General features: G+C 31.5%; 1 protein-coding gene across 1 annotated transcript; it reads right to left on the reverse strand.

Annotated features, from left to right (window-relative positions):
* Positions 1 to 2,477: 2,477 nt before the first annotated feature.
* On the reverse strand, positions 2,478 to 4,941 carry LOC129286584 (thioredoxin domain-containing protein 9 homolog). Its single transcript, XM_054922529.1, has 3 exons — positions 4,539 to 4,941; positions 3,241 to 3,399; positions 2,478 to 3,120 (listed from the first exon to the last, which is right to left on the reverse strand). The coding sequence occupies exons 1-3, from the start codon at positions 4,836 to 4,838 to the stop codon at positions 2,941 to 2,943; spliced, it is 639 nt and encodes a 212-aa protein (XP_054778504.1). The 5' UTR covers positions 4,839 to 4,941; the 3' UTR covers positions 2,478 to 2,940.
* Positions 4,942 to 12,883: the final 7,942 nt, after the last annotated feature.

Genomic DNA, 12,883 nt, shown 5'->3' on the forward strand with positions numbered 1-12,883 from the left:
TCGTGTTGAATCATTCAGGCAATAATTAGAAAACAAACGGAGTGAAAAAGGTTAACTAAGATAAAGAAATGTTAAAAAATTTTCCTTTTAAAGGCAAAATAAAATTATACTTTTTTTTTTTTTGAATGACAGATTGGAGTGTGATGGTCTACAACACCTCGCCTAATACAAAAAAAGCTGCGGACATGGTCGCCAAACAAACTTTGTATTGTCTTGTTGGTTTTCTTTTCTTTTTTTTTCCCTTTTCTTGATTTAATTGTTTGCTTCAGCATGGCACTTTTACTACTAAATTTTCTCCCTTATTATTAAAAAAAAAAAAACAGAGAAAGAGGCAAAGCAACATTGTATATGAAAGTCAATGTATGCATTAATTTCACATTGATCCAGCATTAAAAACGTAAACATGGATGAACTGGAAAAATTTAGCCAGTAGTCAGTTGTATCTTGACAAAGATACGGTAATGTAAGGTAGGGTAATGAATTGCACGAAGTTCTTGGTCTAAAAAAAGAGAACAATTTAACTTTCTATGAATTTTTTGATATACATTAAAGGACATATTAAATGAATTATTCATATTGAACGCATGTCGGATTGATAAACCGAGTGGCAGTGCAGACACCTGTAACAGGCAACTGTAAAGTTAACTGAAAAACTAAAATTGTTGAAAAATTTATCGAGTACGTATCTTGAGAACGATTTCTTTGAGCCAATAAATTCGACAACTTCAGTTAAACCAAAATCTTCAGAAAATATGCTACGAACAGATTAAAATCGGATCTGAGATTTTATATATTTTTTATTTAAAATATTATTTTGATTTTATAAATTTATTTTTCATCTAAAAAAGTCTTGAAATGAGAAATTTCCCCCCTATACATAAACACTGGCTCAAAAACTAAGGCGTTATTTCTTTTACCATGAAATGCTACACAGTAGTGGCTTGGCTGCAAGCCATGGGATAAATATAAATGGAACAACTCATATATTTATATTTATATTTATATACTATGTAATATGCTTGTATTTAAGTAAATGAAGATATATAAATTTTTAAATATAATTTATTCTATAAGAAATTCTTTATTATTATTAGCATTATTTTTAAATCCATCTAATTTAATTTAATTAGGTAAAAGTATTTTAAGTATATAAAATTTAGTTCAAAAAGCTTCTCTAAAATAAATCTTTGGTTAAAGTATGTAACCGAAATGCCATTGATCTAAAGCAATATGAAAATACATTTGTCTTGAAAAATGTCCAGACATAGCGATTAGCCCATCACTAGATTGCCCTTCAAACTTAACTAACACATTCTCACTTTGTTAAACAATATAAAACATTTTTAATTAAATCTTACTCATCAATAAAATAATTACTTATTTTTAAATCAATTCCATCTTTCTATATTATCCTTCTTAAACACCCTATAATAAATATAAGAGAAAATTAATCATTTAATTCTTGTAGTTTTAACCTAGTTGTGATTCAGTTCCTCAACTTTCCTTTTGCAATTTAATTCATGAAGTTTTGACCTTTTAAATATTGATCCCTATATTTTAAAAAATTTAATTATAAAGATTAAAAATATTTTAAAATTTTAATATTTATAATATTTATAAAAATTAAAAGGGTTTGATAATTTAAAATATTAGTAATAAATTTTTAAATATTTTTAATCTTTATAATTTTATTTTTAAAATATAGGCATCAATATTTAAGAGGTTGAAAATTCAGAGACTAAATTACAAGAGGCAAAATTCAAGAATTAATTTACAACCGAGTCAGAACTTTAAAAATTGAGTTATAACGAGTCAAAATTTAAAAATTGAGTTACAACTAACTCCAAACTATAACGATCAAAAGATTAATTTTTTTTAAATATAAAGTAATTTATTTAATAAGTCTTAGAGAAAAAAAAAAGATAATAATTACACTTCAAAAGACTAACTTATATTTTTAACATCTAAGTCTTTAAAAATTATCTTATATTTTTAAACAAAAACAGTGCTATTTTAATTTTAATTATATAAATTTTGCGTTCTTAAGAGGACAACCTCTCAACGGTACGTTTCGTTTTTGGGAAGCATAAAATATCAGCTGCGGTATCAATTGATAAACACTGAAACGATATTACAGACACTTTGCTTCAGAAATTAGTCATTGAAATGAAAGAATGCCAAGTATCAGCATAACTATATATAACATAAAATTTATGACGCGTAACACTATTCAAAAGTCAAACAATACAATTCACCTCATTCTATGTGCAATGTACATAAAAACATTGTCCACTACACATTTTTTTCTTTTTGCCCACAACATGTCCACCGCAGACTAAACAGTTCATATTAGGATTTAAATATCTCATACCCTCTTTCCTATCAAAGTATGATGGAATCCCAGTGCTTATTCTTTATTTCAAAGGCCTTTTTCGGTTGGCCTAAAAGAATGGCACAACTTATGGACGAGCAGTAAATATCAAGAAGGAAGAAACTGAAAATACATATAACATGGCAAACAAAATAGCCAAAGATTATAACAGAGTCACGAAGTGTAAATAGGAAGAGAAATGGAAGACTGGGCAAATATGATGCAACAACGAAAATTTTACGTTCAACCGTCAACAGGCCATACAGAACAGGAAACCTTGCTGATAAATGGTTCCCAACTATAACTGCAAATCACAAGAACTCGTCCATCTCAAAACGCGCAAATTTACTTCTAATGTGACAAACATCCTTAACATAACCAAGTGATGATAACAAATGATCTCACTGAAGTATGATCCTCTCTGAATCAAGCACAACATGTAGAATCATGATGGCTAATTTTCTCCGTCACCCAACAAGGAAGTGGATGAGATCATATATTGAAGACATCGCCGAAGTGGTGAGTTTCCCTGGAGAACCAGTTATAAACAAATTATCAGGAAATGCAAGTTATTCTGAGTCTGATGAGTCTTCCCTACTTCTCTGCCGAACACTTCTTGTTTGTGCATGGGACCTTGCATGATTAACTGATGATTCACCCTCAGAAAAGATTACTTGAGCTTTAGCCAATCTTTCCTCCAGTTCCTCCGTGCTAAACTCGTCAGTATTCCCAAGTTGATCAAATCCCACCTAACCCATACAACCATATCAATTTGCAGATGTTAAATTAAATAATGAAGAATTAAAACCCCTTAATGCCTAACATATATGGCAATGAACATGCACATTCACCCACTCAAACCCACGCACCACATAATCATCAACTTTGGCATTCTTTATGAGGGCGAGAGTTGGAAGAACAATGATCTTGAGCCTCTCAGCCAGGAACGGACTTTTCTCAGCATTAATTTTCACAAACCGTGTCTCAACATGCTGCTTTGCCAGAATATTTAAGTGCTTGTCCATGACCTGCAAATAAACTGCAAACATTAAATGTTTCTCCAACTAATCGAGTTCATACAGAAAGTCACCATGTTAAGAAAAGCACAAAATTTGCGAGGGTCGTTACTTATTTACAATTTTAACATGCTGGGCTGAGATTCGATTTGTATGGCAGGGTCTAAGCCTACTTTCTACTACAGTGATGATACTTGCAGTGCAGTTAATAATTTGATCAATCCCATGTGCATGAATAGATGTAGATATTTCCAGGTTCTGACCTCAGTCAAAGTGAAATCATAGCATCAAAATTGAGACACGAAACATCATTATATTTTGAAAAAACTTATATTGTCAAGAAACGAAGGGAAGTACCTAATGAAGCAAGAGGCAGTAAACTAATTGCTAAAAGAAACATATATATGTCGACACACGACAAGTAAATAATAGCTATATTGTTTTCTTTTTATGTAAGCCCTCTTAACACGCCGCATTACTACATTTTTACGCAGCGCATTTTGGTCCAAAAAATCCAAATATTCAATATTCTACTAGGGCAATGCCATAAAGATAAGTTGAAGGTTCGGTTAGTAAACTTCATTTCCATATGAACATAACTACTTCAAAAAGTTGAAGAACCACTAAAAGGGCAATTTTATCAGCATTGAAACTCTTTTTCTAAGGTTACTCATGAAATCTTTCTAAAAGCAGACATTCAAAGTTCATGATAGAAGAAAAGATCCTAAGCTCTTAATACAACATCAAGGTTCATCTATCAAATATCTCTTCTTTTCCGTTTAGTAAAACTTAGTTCACTTAAGATGTCATATGAACTCCCCCCACCCAAAACAAAAAACAAAAAAACAAAAAATAACCACGAGTGGGGTAGTAATTGTTGCTTCCAGCTGAATTAGAAGCATCATGCGATTCAAAGAGTCTTACTTTGACAGGCAAAGAGGTACTTTATCGCGTTTATAATCAAAATTTGCGTTCTGCTAACAAGTATGCTTATTGCAAGTTTTAATTAATAAAACAACCCATATCTTGCATATTATTTAAAAACAATGCTTCGAAAAAATGCCAAATTGCAGTAACTAGAAAAGGGTGGAAAACGAACTCCAAGATTAACTCTCCAGATAATAGCAAGACAAAAAGGCACGAATTTGTACCTTACAGGGCCAGTTTTCACGGTAGAAATGGCAGACAACACGCTCACTGGCCTTAACGACGGAGAAGAAGTCTTTCTCAGAAGGAATCTCAGAGTATTCTCCATGTCCGAGAGAAATCCATCGACTCCGCTTCTCTGCCATCTTCTTCATCTGCTGCAGTCTCCGCTCCCTCAATGCCTCCAGATCGTCGACATCCAGTCGGTCCAGGGCCGCGATCTCCTCATCGATCTTGTCCTCAACCGCCTGCACCACCGTCAATACCTGCTTCTCGATGACTTCTTGAATCTTAGGGTTATCCATCTGCGAAATTCTGAGCAAGATCTCTCCTTCCCACTCTTATTTTCGAATGGGAACGAACGACTCGATGGAAGGCAAAGCTCAGGCCTCAAAGTGAGAGAGAAACTGCAAGCCGATGTCGTTTTAGTGTCGCAAATCTCAATAGACAATGTTTGGGCTACTTTTTCAGGGCGAAACCATCACGATGGGCGATGGCCCAGCGCGTAATTGCTCGTGGGATATTTTTGTATATACATATCGGGCCTAGCCCTACTTTCCACCAAAAAATAAATTATATATACATATATATCCATGAATTACACAGACATATACTTCCTCCATTCAAAAATAAAAAATATTTTTTAAGGAATTACATGTTTAAAAATGTAAAATATTTTTAATCTTTTAAGGTGTAATCATTATCTTTTTTTTTCAAAGTGTCTCTATTGATAACAACTTTATATTTATTGTAGGGTGTTTAATGGGAGTAAATATAAAAAGATAAGGTTAGTTAAAAAGTAGGTAATTACTTTTTTGAGAGATGAAATTCGGTTAAAAATGCCTTATATTTTTAAATGAAATGAGTGTTACCAAAGAATAAATTGGAAGCTTCAGAATGAATCATTCTTAACAAAAACTCTTTCCCTTTTTTTCCCAACCAAAAACAAAAGGTTGATTCTATGATAAAAGATGATATTGAATTTAATAGCACCACGAGATGCTGAGATGTCCTCCGGGCACGCGCAACAAATGAAATACTAGGCTCCTTGTTTTATTTGTCTTCAATTTGTTCAAAACCTACAAAGGAATTGCCAAAAGCATGATATAAAATCCAATAATTTAAACAAAGTAACTTAGAACTTGTCCCTTGTATACAAGGCCTGTCAGAATTCAGACCTCGATGGTGAAACTCTCCTCCCCTGCAATATACTGCCACTGTGCATGCTTCCCTTCTCACACTAATTTGAGGAAATAGTTTCACACCACTTGGCTTCACTTCATTCGTTTAAATTGAACTAGTTATCCATTTATATTCGAAAGTTGAATTTCAAGAAGGTGGTTCTTATTTTGCTGTCATCATTTCATATTACTCAACATTATAACTAAAGCGGTGCAAAAGCCTGGGAACCAGGTCGGTGCGATCTGGTCCAACACAACCTGATATGTTTCAAACCCCAAAAACATAGCTTGAACAGGGGAAAAAAAAAAGACTGGACAATGGCAGATTTATTATATTAAATATGTTTAAAAATAATATACTCTATTAAAATAACTTGAACTATTTAATTAGATACTTCATAAGCTTATATATTTATAATTTATTTTTTAATTTTTAAATATGAAATTTTTTTATATTTTAATATTTCTTCTATTACTTTTTTCTCTCTCTCTCTTTTCTCCATCTTCTTCTTTTTCTTGTCTATACTTAAGTTTTTTTTAATTTCAAAGGTTTTAAGTCTATTCAATTTCTTCTTATCTTTGTTCTCCTTATTTTTTTTAATCTCTTTCTTTCATTCTTTCATTTTTTTTCTTCTTTCTCTATATTTCTCTCACTCTTTTTAGGTTTTCAATCAAATGACTTATAATACCATATTAAATTTGCTATATTAAGTATGCTTAATAATATAATACTGCAATAAAATAGTTTAAGTTGTTTGATTAAATATTTTCCTAAACTTGTATATTTATAATCTATTTTATAAGATACTTCTATATTTTTAATCTATTTTATAAGATTTAGATATAAAATTTTTTTTATATTTTAATATTTTTTATATGTAAGACTCTTTTTATATTTCAACAGACAAGACTAGATTGATCATCTGAGTCAAACTGGATTTCAGGTTGACTCTTTGGACCAAGTGGTATGGTCTAACCCAGTATTCTTTTATTTTGTTTATAAAAAAAATTGTGGAAAAGATTTCAAGGCTGTCGCAATACCCCAACCCCCAATTCATTCATTTGCCAAACCACCCAAGCTCATCCTCCCTCACTTTCGGTGGCCGACCACCATCATTCCTCACTTTTCCATTTCAACTTCAACGCCCTTCTAGCCTTCCTCTCATCTTCTCCATCAATTCATCCCCTCACCCTCCTCCACAAGACAATCGTGAAGAGCTGCGAGAAGAGCCACAAAGAAGAAGAGAGTGCATAATAGTCGAGAGGCGATAAGGGGACCTTCATTGTTTAGATCTAGTGATCAATGTGCTTGGCCTCATGAAGAGCCATGAAGAGAGCCACAATGAAGAAGAGACTGCATAATAGTCAAGAGGTGATAATGGAACCTTTCTCAGGCTCAGCCATGATTCATAAAATTAAAGTTCGTTTGCTTTTGCTATTGATGAGAAGGCTACCGTTTTGTGCTTATGCTTCCTTGTCATCGATGTGCACTAGTCTTCTCACCACTGACACGTTAGTCTTCTTCCTCCATTATTTGCATTGAATGCTTCCTCCTCCTCTATTGCTGTTCATGTTTTGTGGGGTTGTTACGGTGAAAAATGTTAGCTTTTTGAAGTTTCTCTCTCATGCTTTAGAAACATGACGTTGATAATTTTTTTTTTTTCATTTGTTGCTTTTTCCTTATTAGATTGAATATTATGTACCGCTGAACTGAGTGCTTCTCCATCTTCTCCATTGACTGTTTATCAATCACAGAAAGGGGAAAAAGAATCAAGTGGTCTGGCAAAATGGTCTCCCAACCTGGTCTAACACCGGGTTTGCTTCGGGGCAGACCGGACTCCAGACTGCAAAGTTTAGCCTGGAGAATTTCAAACCGGACCTTGGGTTGATCGTGAACCCAGTCTGGGCCGGTATTGGCACATTTACAACAGTTGCAATGAGATAAGCGTGCAGATTCTACTAGGCCTATATGTGACTTTGAACCCAACATGCTAGCTCCAAACAAAAAGCCATCGTGTTAGGAGTTCGGACCCTTTTTCTTCGAAGGCCGATCTGGGACCAAATTAGTACAGCCATGGACCTTAAAATGTTGTATCTGGCCCAATACTCCAGGTGCGCTCCTTTTATATTTTATGTTTTGTGTTTGAACCTTGAAGCACTCCTTCAAATCCACTCAGATTTATGTCAACATAGAAAGCACGTTCTGTTCATGGTTAATGCATCCAATTTATAACTACCCACGTGGTGTTTTTTTATTATATCTAAAAAATATCACTTTATTGATTACTGAAATTTAGCAGTTCGTGGTTTTAGAGGTTGTAAGGCATAATATTGGCATGTCTGTCATATTTTCTCTTTCATTCGTGGTTTTACAAGTTGTGACAATTATATTTGAAAAACGGTTGAACATCAAATATAAGCACATTTTCTAACAACAATTTAAACTGTAATTTATTTTGTGCGAGATTAACCCATTCTGGTACATATGTTGATAGCTGCCTCTCGCTCATATTTCCGATGAATGTATATTTAGTGGACCAATACACGGGGCCTTACCTTTTGGTGATAGAAGTGGATAACAGTGAATGAAAGAGAGAAATGAAAGGAGTTGAAGAGCTTGACCTCTTGACTAGTCTTGAGGTGGTAATGTGGGTGGAGGATTAGTTGTAAAGCTGAGGAGTCTCAGTCGTCCACCTCCACTACGCCATATAGCCTGTGAGTGGTTACGATGAAGGCGGTGGTGTCTCATGTCTCTCCATCCGACTGTCGATATTTTTAAGGTAGCTGGTCCAATCAAAGATCTGTGTTCCACGTGCTCCGACGCGGATGCCCAGAGATTTGGTTCATTACACACATCACTCCTACGTCTTGTCGTTTAATGCCCCGTACAGCCCGTTCTACTCGTCAAACAAACCTATCTCGCACTTACCCAATCAGGTCTTCAACGTTTACATGATTAATCAGCTCCTCCATAAAGGGATACTTAATTAAAGTATTCATGGAGCAACTCCGTACAATTTTTTTAAATATTATGAATACTTTTTATTGGGAAAAAAAGTATATGAAGAATTCACTTAGACCTCTTGGTCTGGACGATGGAAAGGCAATTCTTTTTCCTCGCACAGCAATTGAAATATGAAAAATCTAATATTATATTGGGAGAATTATATTGAAATTCTATATTGAGAAATTAGTTATCATAAAACCTATTAACAAGTGAATTAAAGTCATTCATAATATAGTTGTGGCTTTAGTTGCATTGTTAATGTTAATGAATATTATGGTAACTAATTTACTTATGTGTTACGTGTATGTAATTTTTTTTATTATATTTCTATCATCATTGCTTAATAATAATTATCATTTTCTTTTTATCAATAGTTTTTACGCAGGGCACATGGCATTTGAGTGTGTGTGTTAAAGCGGGCGTTAAGTCTTATAACTTTCTACAAAATTTTGTTTTAATTTTTTAATTTTATAAAATATCTTTTAATTCTTTATTATAATATCACATGATTAGTTTCATCAACAAACAAAGAATAGTAACAAAATATTTACAAGTATTGATATATTGATTTTAATATTTTAAAATAACGATCATTAATACAAAAAATAATAATTTAAAACTAATAATATTAACATTAGATAATTGAAAAAATTTATAAAATTAAGAAATTAAACTGAAATTTTATATAAAATTATGAGATTAACGGTGCACTTTAACCATATATTCATAAAATTTTTTATTCCAAAAAAAGATAAAAGGAGAATGACAAATAAATCCCTCTAAAATAAAGAGATGACAATTTAGTTCTTCAAAATATGATAATGACAATAAGATTATGACTTCTTAGATATTAAATTTTTTTGTGAAGTTACATTATTATCCCTCTACAGATTTAGAAAGTTATAATTTTTTAAATTGTTTTAGTCATTAGTGACACTAAACTTATAAATAATTATACTAAATATATAAACCATATAAAATTAGTTGAATTTTACTAATTGAAAAAAATTGTTGATAGAAAGTTGTAATTTCTTAAATTGTTTTATGCATTGATGGAACTAATTTTGTGAATACTTATACCAAAGTTATGAACCATATAAAATTAATTGCAGAATGAGTACTAAAGTAATTTTACACAAAAATTTAATCTAAAAATATTCCTTAAAACCTTAATATTATTCTCATTATTTTTCTATCTCCGAATAACTTATCTGATATTCTCCCAAAGATAACCTTGTGAATTTACTTTTGTATTTTTTGGCAGAGACAGAAGCGAAAGAATCTGTCAACGCACCAGGAGAAGAACAGAAACCAGACGAGGAGATGGCTATTTCTTTCTTTATTTTTTTGGTTGGAAAAGGATGGAGCTGGAATTATTTAACAAGAGCATGAATAATGAATATAATAGCAGAATAGTATAGCAGCATGTGGAAGCTCTATCAGGCCAAAAAAAAGGCATGTGGAAGCTCTGGGCTCCATTTGTCATGTTTGCTCGTGTAGGTGTATGTGGTGTCACAAGAGGCCTAGTGAAAAATTCAGCCTTATTATTCATATTACCATCTCTTCTGTTACGCGCCCACCTACCTAGCTCCCATCTCATCATTCTATTTTCTAACTAATTAATCTGACACATTTAATCCACCCACATTGCTCCAATCCCCATTTATTTATTTGTTATTCATATAATCTTCTTTAATTACAATATTTTATTTTATTTTATTGTTTGAATAATCTCTCACATGTTATTTCATGGTTTCTCTCTACTACCAATAAAAATAGTTATATCCTTACGTCCAATAAAAAAAATATTTACACGCCTTTTCCTTTTTTTTAAATATTGTTCTAATTTTTTCGAATTAAGAGTGCAAGGGCAAACATCCCTTACACTATGACTAATTTTATGTTTTAAGAATAGTTTTATATTCTCCAAAATAAAAGGATAAAAAAATTTATTTGATAACTTATTTTTTAAAAAAATATTGTCAAAAATAACAAATAAAATATTATTATAAAGAATAAAAAATAAAAACATCTTTTAAGTGTTTTGAAATTATTATTTTAAAAAATAAGTGAAAATAAGAAAAATACTCATTTTTATTATTTTTTGTTTTTAAAATATGTTATACAAAATATCAGTTTTTAAAATAATAAAATAAAAATAATTTTAAACAGACCTTAAGTTTCATGGTTAATATGAGGAATATAATAGTTTTAAATTTATAGGTAATTAGTGTATTATTTTGAAATAATTAACGTGAATTTATATTGAATGAATAAACAACTTCGACAAGCTTTGGTATATTTATGAGAAAGCTAATTATTATTATATTTTTTTCACTTGATGTGATAGCTTGTTATAAACTTTTACAGCCTTGAGATGGCAGTTAAGAATTATTAAGTACAAGGTGTACTCTCCTAAACCATGATCATTACCATTGCAATGGTGCTGAGATTGTTGGGGTCTTTCCTGTGCTCTACGCTTTTTTTGCAACTGGGTCGATGGGATGAGAAAAGTGAAAAGGTGAAGCATCATATCCAACAAGAAGAAGGCAGCGTGATGGAAAGAGGGTTTGTTATATCTGAAAGCTTTATGAAAAGCCAAAAGCAAAGATGAGAGACACAAGAGGAGGTGAAGTGAAGGATATTAAATATAAGAAGAGGAGGAGGAAGGTATTGAAAATTGAAATGAAAATGCCTTTGTCCATAAGGAACCACAGCTTTCACGACTGTGGGCCTCTCACTTCACTAATCATTCCCTTTCTGATGCAAGTAATTGCTCAGTCCCCACTTCCTTTATCACTTCTTCACTTTCATCGCCCAATCCCCCTCTCTCCCTTTATCTGCTTTTAGTCGAGTTTCATTTTTTATTACCACAACATTCTATTTACATATACCCCATCTATATTTGTTAACTTGCCTTTTCTTTTCTTTTTTTTTTTTTCAATATTCTAATTTTGTTATACATTCAATTCAACAATTTAAGTTTTATATATTCTGTTCTCTCTCTCTCATTTTTCAACAAATCAACCGATATTTCAAAAGTTATGGTACTAAATTTTGATTAATTTAAATTTAAGTCGAGTCTTAACTTGAAATCTCTTGCTTAAAAATTATCCTAGCCTCTCCCACTATAATCAATTTATGTCGACAACTTGTGTTCTCATTCTACCTGTCTAGTCGCCCTTTATCTAAAATAAACCTAATAACCTGTTATTAATTCTTCCTAGGTTAAAAGTGAATTGAAAAAACAATTGTTAATTGGTGCATTGATGAGCGAGAGAGATTTAAACGGACTGGGTATAGTTTGAACTTATAAATAAATAAAAGTTAAGTCAGCAAACTATACCCCTTAAGCATTATTTTTAAGGTTCAATTTCTAAAGGTGTGTATGAAAAAATATTATTTTCTCTATCTTAAATTATAAGATACTTTTAGCTAAAATTTCATATACTAATAAACTACATTAAATACACCTAAATAACTTTATTTTTTCAAAATAAAGTTATAAACTTTTCAAAATATTTATCATTTAATATAATGAAAAGAGAATTAATGAAAATTAATTGTAGAGAGAGAAAAGGTAATGTTGAAATTAGATCATTTAATGAAATCTTAATATACTCAAAGTATCTTATATTTTGAGATAGAAAAACTTTTTTAAAAGTACATATAATTTAAGACAGATGGAGTATTTTGGAGAGGACAATCTAAGAGATTAATCTCATTATGATTGGTTGTGAAGATACCTTAGGCAACGAACAAAAATTGAGTTAAAAAATTTTTATATGACTATTTGATCATGCTTAGTTGATAATAATTATTTTAAAGATTTTGTTTCTTTATACTTACACAAACTCAAATCTAAGATCCATGCTTAAACAATCATCACCTATTTCATTGTGATCAAGTCAAACAATTCATTTATAATGAGTTTGACAATGGTAGACTAATAACTAGATGACATTCAATAAAAGATAATTATACAAGGAGGTGAAATGGGAGAAAAAAAAAAAGAGTCTAGAAGATCGAGCAGTGGATCTTAAACTAAAAGAATGAAACCGTAAAATCCGAAACAATACATTAATAAACAGCGAAACTGCGAATGAATGCTAAGAGGCATTGAATTGAAATAAATAATATTTATATGGGGGTGAAGCACATA

This window comes from Prosopis cineraria, unplaced genomic scaffold (genome assembly GCF_029017545.1).
Source record: "Prosopis cineraria cultivar Desert tree isolate PC_DT_omini unplaced genomic scaffold, ASM2901754v1 PC11, whole genome shotgun sequence".
Taxonomy (NCBI): domain Eukaryota; kingdom Viridiplantae; phylum Streptophyta; class Magnoliopsida; order Fabales; family Fabaceae; genus Prosopis; species Prosopis cineraria.

Bases quoted from the DNA above. Each gene is read 5' to 3' on its own strand.
- LOC129286584 (XM_054922529.1), bottom strand. From the start codon at position 4,838: ATGGATAACCCTAAGATTCAAGAAGTCATCGAGAAGCAGGTATTGACG. The intron at 3,400-4,538 runs GTACAAATTCGT...GTTTATTTGCAG, and splicing joins GTGAAAACTGGCCCTGTAAG to GTCATGGACAAGCACTTAAA. The intron at 3,121-3,240 runs GTGCGTGGGTTT...TGTATGGGTTAG, and splicing joins CCAAAGTTGATGATTATGTG to GTGGGATTTGATCAACTTGG.